This window comes from Salarias fasciatus, chromosome 10 (genome assembly GCF_902148845.1).
Source record: "Salarias fasciatus chromosome 10, fSalaFa1.1, whole genome shotgun sequence".
NCBI lineage: Eukaryota > Metazoa > Chordata > Actinopteri > Blenniiformes > Blenniidae > Salarias > Salarias fasciatus.
The window spans coordinates 3,440,238-3,456,577 of record NC_043754.1 but is presented as its reverse complement, the minus strand read 5'-3'; the positions used below and the strand labels follow the sequence as shown (position 1 = coordinate 3,456,577).

General features: G+C 42.5%; 1 protein-coding gene across 2 annotated transcripts in view; it reads right to left on the bottom strand.

Annotated features, from left to right (window-relative positions):
• LOC115395032 (vacuole membrane protein 1-like) overlaps positions 1 to 13,233 on the bottom strand; it is a 61,705-nt gene extending 48,472 nt beyond the window's left edge. The window contains exons 1-5 of one of the 2 annotated variants that reach the window (XM_030100370.1): positions 13,069 to 13,233; positions 11,493 to 11,589; positions 11,236 to 11,374; positions 4,843 to 4,933; positions 3,557 to 3,667 (exon numbers count right to left, since the gene is read on the bottom strand). In XM_030100370.1, the coding sequence (XP_029956230.1) occupies positions 3,557 to 3,667; positions 4,843 to 4,933; positions 11,236 to 11,374; positions 11,493 to 11,568 (417 nt within the window). In that variant the 5' untranslated portion in view covers positions 11,569 to 11,589; positions 13,069 to 13,233. Of the gene's footprint in view, positions 1 to 3,556; positions 3,668 to 4,842; positions 4,934 to 11,235; positions 11,375 to 11,492; positions 11,590 to 13,068 lie in introns of those variants that run through there. The other variant, XM_030100371.1, reaches the window with a different exon arrangement.
• Between the last annotated feature and the right edge of the window lie 3,107 nt (positions 13,234 to 16,340).

Genomic DNA, 16,340 nt, shown 5'->3' with positions numbered 1-16,340 from the left:
CACACCCCCCTCTGCTGTTTCTCGCCAAGACTTTTTTCAGAGTGACACTTGCTGCTTCCAACAGATGATACAACTGGGCTCTGGTTTTGTGTAACAGATGATGTTTCACTCTTACAGAACATCTTTGCTTTGTCCAATATTACTATCAGCATTAGAAGTTACACAAATGGATCTGATTGACAAAACACTTTACTCAGGAACTTATGGGGTGTCAGTTTTATAGTTTATGTCTTCTGCATTTATAGCCACTTTAAGTGCGTACAGTTGACATATGAAGCACAACTTCGGATATTTGTTCTCTAAATCTACACTTCTGGTTTTCTTGAGAACAGACAACTTTATATGTACATAATGTTAATACCTGGCTTCACCATATTGACCCAATAACCTATTTCAGGTATTGTGCCATTTCTCAGCACTGACGGCTCTGAGTTACCGACATCTGAAGATCACTGGCACCCTCTACTGACCTACGAGAAGAATGTACGAGGTTCTTTAGAAAGGCTGTTGGACAATCGTTTAATATTATCTAAACAAAAACAAGTTAATCATAATCATTCTAACATACAACAATGTTTCTGACTCAAAGTCCAAAAGGACATTTTTGATTTTTTGCTGTTCAATAACTGAAGATACAAAGACTAATTTAAATATCATGAAAAATCAGATGTGGCTTTTAGCAGGTGTGTCAAATATAAGGCCCGCGGGCCAGAATCGATCTTTCAAGCAAATGGCAAAAATTTTGGAGAATTTCTTACGATGTTTTTTTTAAGAGCAGTGGACACAACAGAACACCGAGACCTGAGCTGCAGAATCAGTGACGCTGCCATTGAGGATAGCAAACTAGCATGAGCCCTAAAGTCATGCTGTCAGGGTGAGTTTGTAAAAACATGTATCACCAAACAGTGAGAGGTGAATTTCTTTGGGAAATTTCACCATATTTTGCTCCAGAGAGAATCAATAAAATTGTCTATGTTGAAATTGTTGGAATTTCAGTAGTAATTGCATGATTTTTGTAAAAATACAGTCATTTTCATCACTACTTTACCAGTCCGGCCCATTCATGATGAAACTGGGCTTTTTTTAGACCTTGAACTAACATGTGCTTGGCACCAGAGGTTTATAGTAAAATAAACGTCATTTTCATTATTGACGCGAAGCTGCAACTTTGCATTACCTTCAACTAATTATTCAATTCAGGACGGTTACTGTGGAATAGTGGATTTCCTGTGTTAAATCTGCACGTTCTCTCTGTGTCTGAGTAAATCACACTTGTGAATTCACGTGATGAATCTACTTTACTAATATCTGTCAACATGATTGTGTGTCCAACACTTAAAATGACCGAAGGCCCTGTTTAAGCTGCAACAATTCAAGTGAAAAAGCATCGTTTTTGCTGTTTTTGTTTCTGGAGAGTTACACATTTTTGTGGCAATGTTTTGTAAATGATGTCCGTTGTCACTGAAACGGCAAAAACACTGAAAACGATGCAGTTTTCAAAACGATGTAGCCAGAGGGGGGTGTTGTTGGTTTTTGTAATGAAACCACAAACACCATCCATCCATCCATCCATCCATCCATCCATCCATCCATCCATCCAAATACATGTTGCAGAAAACAATGTGCTGTAAACATTAACAAGGATGAGCACACAGACAGAGGGTTAAGACTGATCAATAACATCAGCTGTGTGAGATCTGCTCTGAGATCAGGCCAGTTCCTCATCAAGCAGCTTTGTACTGAACTCAAAGACATATTATCCAACACTTCTTCCTGTGAGTAGGTATAAGTCTTGGTAAAACAGCTAAAGAGAATTTGTGTCTGTGCTCTTTGTAAACAAACTCGCTTTTCATCACTGTCATCACTGCCAGACTGCAGTCTGACGGACAGAGAAGTGTTAGACTTGCAACCTTGAGTGTGCTGAACTTGTTTGTTCCAGTTACAATCACTCACAGAGTCCTAGATCCTAAAAATAGAGTGACATATCTTCACTGACAGGAATGAGGAATATATTATTAGGACAAAGAAATGAACAATATCACTGAAGAATGTAGATTTAGCAGGACAGAAGCTATAATGCTTTGAATTCAGCTTTGTGCTCCTGGCCTGTGCCTCTCTGTTGAACAAAGGAAGCAAATAAGAGATCTTACATAAACATGGTTGGAATAGCAACTTAGGTCAACACGCGTTTAATTGCATATCTGCCAAAAACGGACCACTTCGTCCGACTTATTTTAGTGGGGTCGGCTTGACGGACCTCCCAGCTGACCTCTGGTGAAGGCAGGGTTCACTCTGGACTGGTCACCAGTCCATCAGAGGACAAACAGAGAGACGGACACATTCAGACAAATTCACATTTGAGAGCAGTCTGAGTCACTCATTAACCTTAGAATTAAATCAAATAATTTAACTCTCAAAGAGGCATTGTTTGCAGCTCCACTGTGGTCAAAGTGGATAAATAATGGCAAGTTCTGGAATGTTGAGTCTTTGAAACCTGAAGTCCAGGAGGCATTCCCATCCACTCGCATGTGATTGCGGGGAAGGCATGTGCTAAAATTTAATATCTTTTTTCCAAAATCTTCATTAAAAAGCAGAAATCAAGCATTGCTAGATTGAAACCCCAAAATATCAGCACCAGGATCGGCCTTCACGGGACATTATCAGTCCAACTCTGTAAAAAATGCAAGACAGCAGCTCCAGCAAAAGAGCACCAAGTTCTGTCGTGAACTCAGTGACACCAAAAGCTGCAGTAGCAGCCACGCTCACTAGATGGTGACATCCTTCCATAAAGAATAAAAATAAATAAGATCTGCGCCACTCCGCCAGAAGAGGGGAAAAAAATCTCTCGAATTACATTTTGGAGTGCTCAAGTTTGGCTTAAAAAAAAAAAGAAAACAGTGGAATGGAGGACACACACTTCAAGGTTTCTAGTTCAGCTCCAGTGGGCAAAGGCAAACAAGTGTGACAGTGGACTCCCCTGTTGACAGATGGACTCAGAGCAGTGAAGACAAGCAGATGTTTTGGGACCCTGAGCTGATCAGTAGTACGGACCCACAGCAAACATCCAAACACATGTATATGAAGAGGTGAAGGAAAGAGGGGGAGAGAGTTAGAGAGGAAGAGGAGAAAGTGAGAGTGAGTGACACAGTGGGGAGCAAGAAGAAGAAAGAGCTGGGAGAGGGGGAGGGAGAATGTTTTTATCCTCATGTGCACTCAGTCAGAGGGGTCAGTGAGTGCGATTGTTCCTGGACTGCCTGTCAAAACAGTGCGGCTACCACAGAGCCTATTCATCTCCGCCCCGCGCTGAAATGCACGCGCACGCAAACCCGCACTGACACGCTCACATATGTAACTGCGAATGCCTATTAAGAAAAAAAAAAAAAAAAAGCTCTGAATTACTCTCTTATCAAACCCCTGGCAACAACTTCAACACAGCCCTTTTAAGACCTGCGTCACTCCACCACTATCATCCGCTGCCGTGCCGTGAGTTTGAGGCTCAGTCAGAAACGTGCACAGGCAAGTGTCTGGCTGCAGCGCGCGAGTGTGTCTCTCTTACCAGGTACAGCAGGAAGGTGTGCAGGCCGGTGCCGAGGCCCACGGAGGAGAGGATGCCCAGCCCGACCCAGTAGGCGCACCACAGCGTCTTCTTCTCCATGTAGCGCACATACTGCAGGGGCCACAGAGAGGGACGGTCAACCACATGGCAGAGACACATGCATAGAGTGTGAGGAAAACAAGGGAGGGGGGGGGTGAGGCGAGGGGGAGGGGGGGGGGGCACTTAGAGAGAGAGGGGAGGGAGAGACAGAGGCAGAGTGAGAGAAGGTACGAGAGTGAAAGTGTGCAACAGCAGAGGGCACTTTAAAAAGGGTGGGAGAGGGCAAGTGAGTGGTGGAAAGAGAGGAAGAGAGTGAGTGAGAGAGAGCGAGAGAGAGAGTGAGAGAGAGAGAGAGAAGTCTTTAGAGACAGAAGTTGTTGTTGAGTGTGGAGGACAGAGCCGTAGGGAAGGAGTGTTCAGCACACTGACAGAAGAACAGCACCATTATTCTTTTTGGTGGCAGCCAAACTCTTACACAACTTGCAAAAGAGAGAGGCGAGCCAAGATCTCTCCTGTCTGTCCTCCTGCTCGTCCGCCACTATCACTGCATCTATCACATCGCTCACACTGGTGGCCACAAAGGCAGGTTGTTTTCAGGAGGAAATATGGAGTGTGTAGATTACGGGAAGGAGGGAGGGGACTGAGGGGTAGAAGGAGGCAGAGGAGTGAAGGAGGGGGGCTCTGACCTAAAACTCTACTTCCCAGGAAACCCAGCAAAACAAAAACAGCATGTACTCCCCCCCCCTCTCCTCGCTGGCAGACTGCTGGGAAGTGGAGTGCCAGCTATTGGAGATTGTTACGTGTAGTTGCTGAGAAATGATTACACAACTTGACATATAACTGAAGGAAAAAAAACAGTTTTGTGGCAGCAGTGGGTTTCAGACTACTACAGTTCCTGTCAGGAAGAAAAGAGAGGGAAGGAGTGGAAGTGCTGTAGTCAGTTACAGAGCACAGCCTCCTGTGGTTCAAATGCATGACTCTAACACTATCCACAATGGATGTAACAACTGACAATAATTAAGCAAAATTGTGGCGTGTGCCCTGAGATATACCAGAATCATAATAAAAATTTTCCGATCACACATGCAATCAGAGAAGATTTAATTGAATGGAAAATGGACTGAAGTTAGTTTCAGGAAAGTGGAACAGGAGCAGCCATCAGCCCTTTACTGTTCATTAAAAGTTCATATTCTGACCTCTCACTGCATTAAAGCACAATAATAAACGGATGTAAGGCATGCAGTCACCTTCTGGTGGGTTCCTTCAATACGGTAGGCAAGGATGAAGAGGATAAGCAGGATCAGCAGGCCAAACACAGTCTGCCTCTGCTGCCAGAGCCTGGGTGATGGAGGAGACGAGATAATGAAGAGTGCTAGAGCGGGTAGGGAGAAGTGCACGGCAACATGCGAGTGGGGTGGAGAAAGTAGAAGACAAGAAATAACGGGTGTGAATGAACGCGTGTTAGAAACAGAAGAGAGACATCTGCTGGAAACAAGTCCCGCCACTGCAAGTCGGTCTCACCGACTGGAGGTAATAAGTCAAACAGATGTGGGCAATACGCCGCTCACACACTCACCTAGCTCCGTATTAGGAACACCTGGCCGGTCTAATGCAACCCAGCGCTACGGCTCTGCTGCAAATTCAACTTTTACATTCACACCATTAAAATCCTGGCAGGGGGCAAAATTTCAGGGAGACTGAACAGAGTGCGATGGACCACCACAAACGCCAACAAAGGCATGAAGAGAAAGTGGAATTTCAAATAAGGGAACCTGACGAAGACAGGGAGGCAAACAGGGTCTGAAGGCTACAACTGTCCTTGGAGGGTCCTAACCAGACCTTCGGAAGTGTAAAAGTTAGACATACATTTAGTAATATATATAGAAGAGGCTGGTTTTAATTTAAATTGTTTAGATTGTTGTGTGTTCACAAAATTTAGTAATGAAACCACACACACAGACATCTGAATGTGAAAAAATCTGCCTCCAGTTTTTCTTGAAAACATGGAGCAGGAGGAAAACCCGAGGGGGAGGCCGTCTTATGACACGTGACTACAGCGGATATTCGTGAGGTCACAGCTTCTGCGGCGTGACGTGAGCGAGAGTCTCTGTACGACGAGCGTTGCTCTGATCGCAAAGCTCGAGGGAACAGTGGGAATAATGCTATCAGCATGAGGCAGTGCTTCCCGACAGCAGACTGTGACATGAAAACCACGTCATCCCAAACTACATCAGAGACCCTGGACCAGGATGAGCTGATACTGGAGAGTGCAGTTTGAGTGGAAGATTCATTATAGATCATTATTATGACTACATCTTATTCATGAGTCAGAAATGTCAAAGATTAACAAACACACTGACAGCGCAGCATTGAGGCTCATGCTAGTTTGATATCTGTCATTTCAGCATCACTGATATCTCAGCACAGGTCTCAGTGTTGTGTTGTTCCTGATACTCTGAAGAAATTTGCCTAAAGAAAAAAAAAGGAATGCGACTTTTCACTTTTTTGCAATTTGCTTGGTGGTTTGGCCTCTTGCAGGCCGATTTCGGCCCACGGGCCTTATGATTGACACTCTTGCTCTAAAATAAAGGGAAAACATTTGGATTTACGGTTATCTGCGGATTAAAATATTTCATTTTATCCATCAGACTCACAAAGGATCAAATGGACGTAATATGTAGCATCTGAACTAAAATGACTGTAAAACTGCTTTTTAGCTTTCATCACCCAATCAACTGCCAACAGAAATTAACTGATTTGAAGAGCAGAATATTTGACTGTTATTCTGTAACAGAGAGCTCAATCCTGAAAATACTGGAATTTAAAACGGATTTTTATCTCAAACAGGTCCAATAATTTTAAACAGTTGCGATTAGTTCTTAACCCACTGAATTAAAAAAAAAAACATTTAGGGAGAGAGAGAAAAACAAAAAACAAAGCTGGATCAAGAATTGAACAAGCGGCCATACTGGTGCTCCCATGATCTGTTTAAACTTCCAAGATTACGGTTTTATTTTGTCGATGCTGTTCTATACAACAGGTGTACACACTTCCATTTTAAAACCTGGCCTTATAGGCATTTGGCCGATAATGATGGAGAAAATGATTCGCTTATAGATTCCATGAAACATGCATGGGTTCCCTCTGGGTACTCCAGCTTCCAGCTTCCTTTCACGGTATAAAAATACTGCATGTATATGTTCATGTTTGTCAGATATTCCCTCAAAGTATGAAAGAGATGCTGAAGGAGAAGGTCATGATCATAAGGTGGGATAATCATCAGCTCTGCAATGAATTAATTTTAGGAACATGAACTATGAAACAAATCAATACAATTCTAAATGATTCTTTTAGTGAATATCTATTACTATCATGCTGCACGGTGGCTCAGTGGTTAGTGTTCTTGCCTCCCAAGGAGAAAGTCAGGTGAATACTGGCCGGGCCTTCCTTTGTGGGGTTTGCATGTTCTCCCCGTGTATGTGTGGGTTTCGTCCAGGAACACCAGTTTCCTTCCACAGTCCAAAAACATGCGAGTGACACTAAATTGTCCCTTTGCGAATATGAGAGTGTGTGTGTGTGTGTTTGTCCTGTGATGAACTGGTGACCTGTCCAGGTGCATCCTGGTCTTACCCATAGTTATATGGATTCATTTCCTGACAACTTTGACAGCATGGTAAAGTGAACATACATGAACCTGGACTGTATCTTTTGACTGACGAGTGGAATGCTGCACAAAACGAATATAATGTACTGCCAAATGATTTCAAGTTTGGCCTTACGCCTCAGTTAGGTTTTATATTCTGCATATAGAACATCACCTTCCTGGCTTGGCTTACGGCTTTTTATTCAGGTCAATCGGCAGGCCTGTTAACAGAGGCCTGATGTTATGGGAGTACCAATATGGCCTGTAATGATCCCCCCGCCTGCCCCGGCCCCGGGGCCTCGGCCGGCTGGCAAGCTGGATCCAGTCGTTTTAAGATCTGTGCATTAGCCTGACCCACGCAGCGCTGCAGGCTCAGCTAATGTGTCACATAACACTGCAATAATACAGCTCAACATTGTGCACATTACAAGGCTGCCAACTGTCTCTCACTGAGCGTGAGACCTGCGCGTTTAACTCTAAACTCAAGCTCTCACGGCATGCACGGCCTTTGTCACGCAAAGCTGCAGGTTTTGTTTTTGTTAGCTTTTTCTAAGTGCTAAACTTCCTGTGATTCACAGTGAAAGATGACATGACTCCAATGCCTGACGTGTAAAGCACCGTATCATAATTCCTTACAACTGGTATTTTCTCACTGGTAATTAAAAACCGGCATTGAAACTGTCCCTTGAAAACAATACACGGTATTCTATTCCAGTGTGAATTAAGTTTTAAGTAATGTACAATTAAAATGCTGTTGTTCAATATTTGATCAACTAAATCTGTGTGTAAAATTCAAACATCCAGCTAGTCAAGGCTTTGTCCATCCAGCCATCTTCTTGACAGCTTTATCTAATTCAGGGTCATTGAGTGCTTGAGTCAGTTCAAGCTGACGGAGGGGAGAAGCAGGGTACAGCATGTCCAGGTCACAGTCCATCACAGGGAAAACACAGAGAGACAAACAGTCACACACTCTCACACTGACACCCACGGGTAATTCAGAGTCACCAGTCCTCCTGAAACACGTCTGTAAAGACTGCAAACCAATGTGCTTCTGTTTTACTTGATTCTATTCACTTAACTTCAGTTTTTATTGAGAAAAAAAAATTACAAAGTTCCAAAACAAGTAGCGTTTTTTTGTGTTTGCTCCTTGAGCAACACACCTATCTCATAAACGTATGCAATTATCTGACTGACAGAATCTTTTCCATTAAAGGGAGCATTGCGTCTTGTCTTGTAAACATTAATTGTCGACAGTTAAAATGTTTATGCAATCTTTTTACCTTCCACTTGCGCTTAATTCCCCATTTAACAGACATTTGGCTTTCTTCATCTCGACAACGTGTAACTTTTCTGTAACAGAAGAATTATCAAGAATAAACTAAGCATGGGACAGTCTGAGGAGCAAAAGTCGCATTTAGAATACACAATGGATGCCAAACACACTTTAATTCTGGGGACATACAGAGTTTGAACAGTGCCACAATAATCCTAAAATGTAAACTTTGAAGTTTTTCTTTGTTGTGGCGCAGAGCATACGAGATGAAAATGTCTGTTTTCACAAAACAATGACAGCAATTTAAACATGAAGCCAACTTTAATGAAATCTTCTGGTTCAAAATACAGTGAAATGTTCAGAAAACCTCCCCTTTAGCCCTTACGTTATGTATGTTTTTACAATCTCACCCTTACACCCTGACTTTGAGGCTAATGCTAGTTTGCTAGCTTTCATGGCAGCATCACCAACATCTCATCTCGGGTCCCAGTGTTGTGTTGTGTCTGTAATATCCAAGTTGTTCTGATGTATCGTTTCTGACTGGTGATCTGAAAGAGTCATTTGCTGAAATGTCAAGATGCACTTAATGCACATAATCCAGATTAATGGATGACAAAGTGTGTGTTTATGGAGGACTGCTTCTTCTGCAGTAATGTCTATACAACTTTATGAGAAACAAAATTGCATCTGTCTTTAAAGTGCCGCGTATTGTCTGAGTAATTTGCCGATTCGAGGCAGCGACAGTGTCACATTTCTGTTGAGCTTCTGGTTTTTAAGTGTGGGATTAGCATTAAATTGACCGTAATAATTTCTTACAAAATAACAGCCCTTAAAACCCCTCCACTCCAATCCCCTCACTGTTTCACAAGCCATTTACATTTCAAGAAAAACAAGCTCAGAGCCACAATACTGGACAGTGTGCTGCCCCGAGGCCTCGCTGCACACATGCTGTAAATTATGAACCACTTCTAATTCATTCAGGATAGACTTCTCCGCATGCCGGGAGACAAAGCCCCAATGTGTTTGCATGGATGGCCCAGCAGCAGCGGCAGCAGCAGCATGTGTTTTGAGTGTTGGTGAATAGCAGCTTCTCTCTGTCAGAACGCTGCTCGTGGTGCTTGCGGCTCACCACATCCTCTTGTAGTTTAGAAAATAAACACGTTGTCCTGACACGCTCAACCGCATAGTTCCCCCCGGAGAGAACACCCTGACCTTCTTCTGGGCTCGCACAGAATACGAGGTGTGTAAAAAGACGTGCTGTGCAGCGCACGGGAACTCTGACGTTATCTGCTCTGATGCTTCATCGTTGTGCTACTTTCTCTTTGTCAGGCTGACAGAACCTTCTTGGCTTGATAAAAATGTGGCAAAAAATGTGAAATTTATCTTGATGACAACATCAACTTAGTTCTAATAGTTACAATATGTATGGAGGGTTGTTTTTTGTTTGTTTTTTCAAACCAACACATCGTGTCTTCTCCTGAGAATGACACAGTATTAACAGCGTCATAAATCCAAAGGTCAATTGCTCTGCTCACGTCAACTCTGTGATGGAATCATTGGAATAACGAGCAGCTTTATCAGTTTAACCTCTGGTTATATTCACAGTAATATTACCAGGTGGAGAGCAGACTGCAGCAACACATTAGAAACTGCTGGGTTCCTTTAATTACCTTCTCCGATCCATACAAATTTATTTTTAAGTCGATGAAGCCATTCAGATATCCCCACAAAGGACTGAGACCTGAACAAAATGTTTAAAAGAAAAAGAAAGCACAAAGGCTGTGTCTGAAGGGTTGATTTATCGGCGAAGATCCAACAACAAGAAAAAAAAAACTCTGATCCTGTGAAATATCTGACACTCAAAGCCCATCAATTAGATCTGCAGCGTGTGGATTTATGTCTGTTAGCTTGTTGTTGTCTGTGTCTGTCCTATCAGCTTCTCTTCTTCTGTCCCCCAATACCAAACGGAACAGCACACAGACTCCGCGAGTCTGGTTCTGCAGGTTTCTTCCTCTCAAAGGGAGTTTTTTCTTTCACCGTCTCCTCTGCGTGCTCATGGGGAACTGTTGGGTTTCTCTCTGTAAAAGTGCCGTGGGATGACTGTGTTGTATTTGGCGCTACAGAAATAAAATTGAATTAAATTGGATTTAAATTGAATCATGCTTTGCATGATATTTAAGCAGCCAGCCCCCCCTGAATGATCTCCAAATCTGACAGTCTGAATGTTAGAGTAAGGGCATAAAAAAATAAACGGTTCAATAACAGATCGAACGGATCCTTTATTTCTTCTTCTTCTTACTCAGTACTTGCGAGCATTTTTACACAAGTGTGCCGTATGATCAGCTGATCTCAGCTAATATGGGCCAATGCTTGGCAAACAGTAGTTAATGTTTGATCACATATTTTTATTAAACTATTTCAACAATTTAGCAATTTTTGCAAATTTCTGGGAAGAAAAAGATGGCTCATGAGCTCAAACTGTGCTGAACAGACGATGCCCAGAATCCCAGATGGGTTAAGAAACAAACAGTTTTTTTTTTACTGCATGCTGCTTGTTATTCTTGTTACTTGTGCTTTTGTCAAAACTGTCACCTGACCATTAATGCACAGACAATAACTCGGGTTTATACTTTAAAAAAAAAAAAAAAAAAAAAAAAACCTCAATTGAGCTTGAGTTTTCTAAGTTCAGAAAGCCGCTGAAGCATACTCCACTTATATCCTCACCTGCTTATCCACGATTCAAGGGTGATGAGCAGCTCAAGAGTGAAGTAGTAGAGTGTTTGGACAGGCTTTTTCCATAACACCAGAGCCTCACGCTCTTCCCGGTCCTTCTGCTTCCTTTCGTCCGCAGGAAACTCTGAGTCTATTGACAGTGAGACACATTTGAAAAGCAGGCATAGAACATACATATCTCCAAGCCCAAGTCTGGTCTGCTGTTCAGTTGTACTGTTCGTGAAGCGTTGTGTGTTGTTTGTTTCTACCTGCCGGCTCTCCATTTGGCACTTCCACACTTGGACGTCTCTGGATTAATTCACCTGGGGCCACGCACTCTGCCATGTCGTCCACCTGCAATGACGTCTGCCAGCACAAACGAGAAGGCCTTCAGCGGGGCATCATGTACACTGGTTCTCAAATCTAAAACTGATACAGGATATGTCCAAAACAAACAGAAACAGTACACATGTAACATCCCTCCCAGACACTCTCTAATACATCCTCCCACACACCGACTGACCAGCCGGTGTTTGCCTTCTTCTGCATCTTGCAGATTACTGGTAACCCAATCAGGCCTGTGCAAGACCTAATGAGTACTTTAATTAGCAACAGCGTTGGTACTGAGAGCGCATGCAAAGCTTGTTTATGTTTCTGTGAATGCATTTTCTTCCCTGGTGATATACTTTGTGTAATGTTTTCTTTAATGTAAGATAAAATCTAGTTTTTTGTTTCATCCTTCCGTTCACTCAAAGGACATCAACACACCTTTATGCACATGGCTACAAGCATGTGAGCGTCTCACTACAGAGCCTCAGGAATCTGCCAGTGAGCAGTGAGATGGGGACTCTGACACTGAGGTATGCAACACACCATCTGGTGGAATTGTCAGTCACACACACACACACTCACACTCACACAGTTTAATCCGTCTATCCTGTGCCTAAGGTCTGGGCCTCTGGTGCCTGTTTCCATGCACTCTCACTCATTAGGTGTTGACGCTACAGAAGCTGCCCTGGAGTTACAGTGGGACAGGATATCACTTTAAACATGCAGGGATTTCAGTTTTTTTCAGTTTTGCTTTAGATTCCTGCTGTAGGAGGCAGAAACATTTTTGATCTGCCAACCCAAAGAGCCAAGATGCTGTGAATCCAACAAGTAGGTTCAGAACACATTGAGGTTGATCATACATTTCAGATTAGTTGAGTATCAGAGTGGGGAAAATATAACCCTACAGGGTGAAAACAAAACCTGCACAACACAGATTTTAAACATCAAGGTCACACACACATGTTGAAGCACACTGCCAATGTTGCTCGTGTACCACTATATATTACAGCAGCCTCTCATTTGTCTTCTCATTATCTAACAAGAGAGCGAGATAGTGTGTCAACACAAACTGAGATCAACCAAAAAGATCCTGTTTAATAATTTCTGCAATATCACACACTTCTTAAAAAAAAAAAAACAAAAAAAAAAAAAAAAAAACGTGCATTATTGTATGAGCTGTTCCTCTCCTCAATACGACCATTTCAGTGTACTGTTAACATCCTTCTGAACAGTTTCATAACAGCACTTCTGCTTGTCTGAGACACAGTAGCACAGCTCTGCTCAGATTGCGCAATCCCATCTACCAAAACAACTCCGACCTGTTGAGTAACTCTAACGCAGGGGCACAAAGAGAAACTGAACACTGAGCACACACACACACACACACATCAGGATGAGGAATATCATAATCTGGAATCAATTTCAGAGAGATTACAGAGCATGAAACAAAGCAGGGCTGTAGCATCACACCGTTGTGTTTTTAAGCAATAAATCATAAAGACGGGGCAAACTCACCGTTTAGCTGGTGTTTGATCCACACTGAGTCCTAAGCTCAAATAAATCCCGCGGTGGAGCCCCAGTGGCAATGTGGGGCAAGAGTGAGCTGCCCACGAACTGCATCATAACTTGAGTGCAGGGTGTGGTGATGGAAGGGGCCTCTGAGGGCGAGAGGACTGATACAGGGTTGCTGAGGGGGAAGGGAGGAGAAGGCCGACCAAAGAAACAGACACAGAAAGAGGGAAAAAATTCATCATTAACCCAGTAAAAGCTCCAGAGAGCCAGTCTAATTAAGGGTCTATAAATAAGTGGATCACTTTCCTGGAGCGCACTTCTAACACTTCTCAGTCCTCCGTTGGGTTCACACTGAGAGAATGAATGGCATCTGGGCACAAAAAACTCAGCTATTTCCCCTGAGCAAAAAAAAAGAAGGAGAGAGACAAAAACACACACCGGGTCATCGCAGTTTCCAGGTCATGACTGCAGATGGTGGCAAATTCTGAGTTTGTGCATCGTTTATTTACAAGAGAAAGAGAGAGAGAGAAAAATGTATTATAGAGCACTTCCTTCTCATTGTTCCAAAGGCAGGTCACTGTGTTCCCACTGGAGGAAGCTGTCTCTGATTGGTCAAGGACACAAATAGGATTTTCTGAATTGGAGGGCAAAGATTCAAGATAAGGATGCAGCTAGATGTGTCGTCTATCTACCTGCTCTTAGTGGAGATTAAAGTGTAAATAAGCGTGTCGGACATGGTTGATATCTGTGACATATACAATCCCTGCCAGCTTGCAAGAAGTTCAGGAGCTGATGCAGGATCAATTACATCTTACCAGGCCTTCACATGTACCACTGCTCAGGAGTCATGTAAGAGAAGCCATGGATTTGAAGGGGCATGGTTAAAGTAGAGACAGAAATCAGTTCTCTATTGGTCTAATAATGTGTGGCAATATTTACTCCCAACATATAGCTTTGAATACAGTTTCCTGCGTGTTTACATGCCGGGAGGCTTTGTGTGATTGTGCTTGCAATAGAACAAGCTGCTTATAAAAAGCAGAGAACATTATCAGTTCCATAATGTACTCTTGTCTCCTGTCAGCTCATTGCGATTGTTTATTTGTTGCAGCTCACAGTAACACCTCTGCACATATTCAACTTGGCAGCTATATAGGATATTTGATCTGGTACACATCATGCCGGACAGAGTATTACATTAAATTACACAGAGAAAGAGAATAATGTTGAAGTTGTCCAGATATAACTCCGCACACTGTGGACAGCACTCCTGTGTCAGGGAAGAAATCCCAGTTTATTGTTTACACTTGATGGAACCACGTGCAATGTATTAATACTATCCGTTTATTTTTCAGGGTAATTTATTACTACTTTTGTGTGAATGTGGGTGTGTGTGTGATTCTGTCTTTCCATTTTTGCCCTGTAATACACAGGTGAACTGTTCAGGGTGTGTACTTGCCTCCTTCCACAGTTAAAGATGGGAGAGTGGATCAGTATTAACATGTATGCAGATACTATAGTTTTTGTTTGAAAGCATGATATTTTCTCACATTCGAGTCAACATCCAGTTGAAGCGTTGCAGAACATGTCTCCATGAAACTCTCCTTGCTTTTTGTTTTGCTTAATGTTTTCTTAAACTGCATGAGTGTGTTGCTGCACGATGGATGTCAAAATAAATCAACCAGAGTTACTTTCCACATCAAATTTAAATCTCTTGGTTCCATTTTCATTGTGCATGAATGTGTGTTTTCGATATCTGCTCAGTAGATGGCAGTGTTACCTCAACATTGCCTGCTGAATCACTTGCATAATGAGAAATGGAGAGAGATCCCGGCATCCAAAACTGTTCCACATGAGCTGCTTGGACTTCACTCATGTTTCAATATGTGAAACTGGGTCAGCATAAACATCATGCTCCCCAGCTCAAGTGGATTCTGCATGTCTCAATGTGGAGGTTAAAGTTTGACATGTATGGCTGAGAGCCTTCCATACTGGTTCACAATTGCAGACTACAGACAAACAGTACCTTAATAGACTGATCTATAATTCTGATTTATGAGAATTGATGTGGAAAGCACGTGTTACACAACACACATTAACATCCAAATGTAACAGAAAATGGCCACTTGCAACTGCAAAAAATCCACAACACAACAGAAAAAGGCACAACGCAACAGCAAAAAAACAAACAAACAAACAAACAAACAAAACATCAGCAAAGAAGTCCAGTAACCAGACCTAAAACATGACATGCAGGACACCAACCCTCCAGGCCCAGACCTGACCACACAGACAATATGCTGGGTTGGAAAAGTGGACGGCTGGTCATCCTAATGTTTATAAAAAAAAAGATTGGACAAAGACTTCAGTTCAGAAGAGCCACTGACAGCCATCAAGTTAGGGAGGCTGTCTTGTCTCCTTTTCTCACCCCACGTTTCACTGCTACATATCATTAACCGTCGTCTCTCTTCTAGTCCAGGAACTCTCTCCCTCCTGCTGTCCGTCTCAGGATCCCCAAGGATCTCCATCTGAGGACTCCCATATTGAACCACCTGCTTCAAGCGGAGCAACACCGAGTTGATTCAGAGAATCAATCTGTCTGTGCTATTCTTTTTTCTGTTTCTATCCCCTCATCCCAACTGGTACAGCAGAAAGCCGCCCCCTCTGAGCCTGGTTCGACAGGTCTCTTACTTTGAAAAGGGAGTTCTTCCTTTCCACAGTCACTTATGCTTGCTCATGGGGATCTGTTAGGTATTCTCTGTAAAAGCAGCCTAGAAATGACTATGTTGTATTTGACGCTATATAAATAAAGCTGGATTGATTTTTTTTATCCAGAATTTTTCTCAAGCTATTTTACCAATTGTTTTGTTGTATTTGAAACAGTTAGGGTGTTTTTTTTCTCCCTTTTTGTTTCAGTTTTCCGCTGTGTGTTAGTTGTGAAGACGTGTTTTTTTTCCACATTGTGTGTGATATGTGAGGCTGGTTATCAGATTCCATTGTTGTTGATTAAAGTTTTTTTTTTTTTTTTTGCAGTTTTTTTTCCCCCACGTCTGCTTTCTCTTGATGTTGTTTCACAATTTCTTCCTGACAAAAGTTCATGGTTGGATGGTGTTTGGCTTCAATAATAAGGTGCATCGAGAAGCTGTAAATGCCTCCATGTCGGTCTATAGCAAATCCTGAATTAACACTTACAAGCAGTAAAAACAACCGCAATTTTACTGTCAGAGACTTGAATAGTCCAACCTTTAAGCATTTTATCCTACTCAAGCACAACTTCA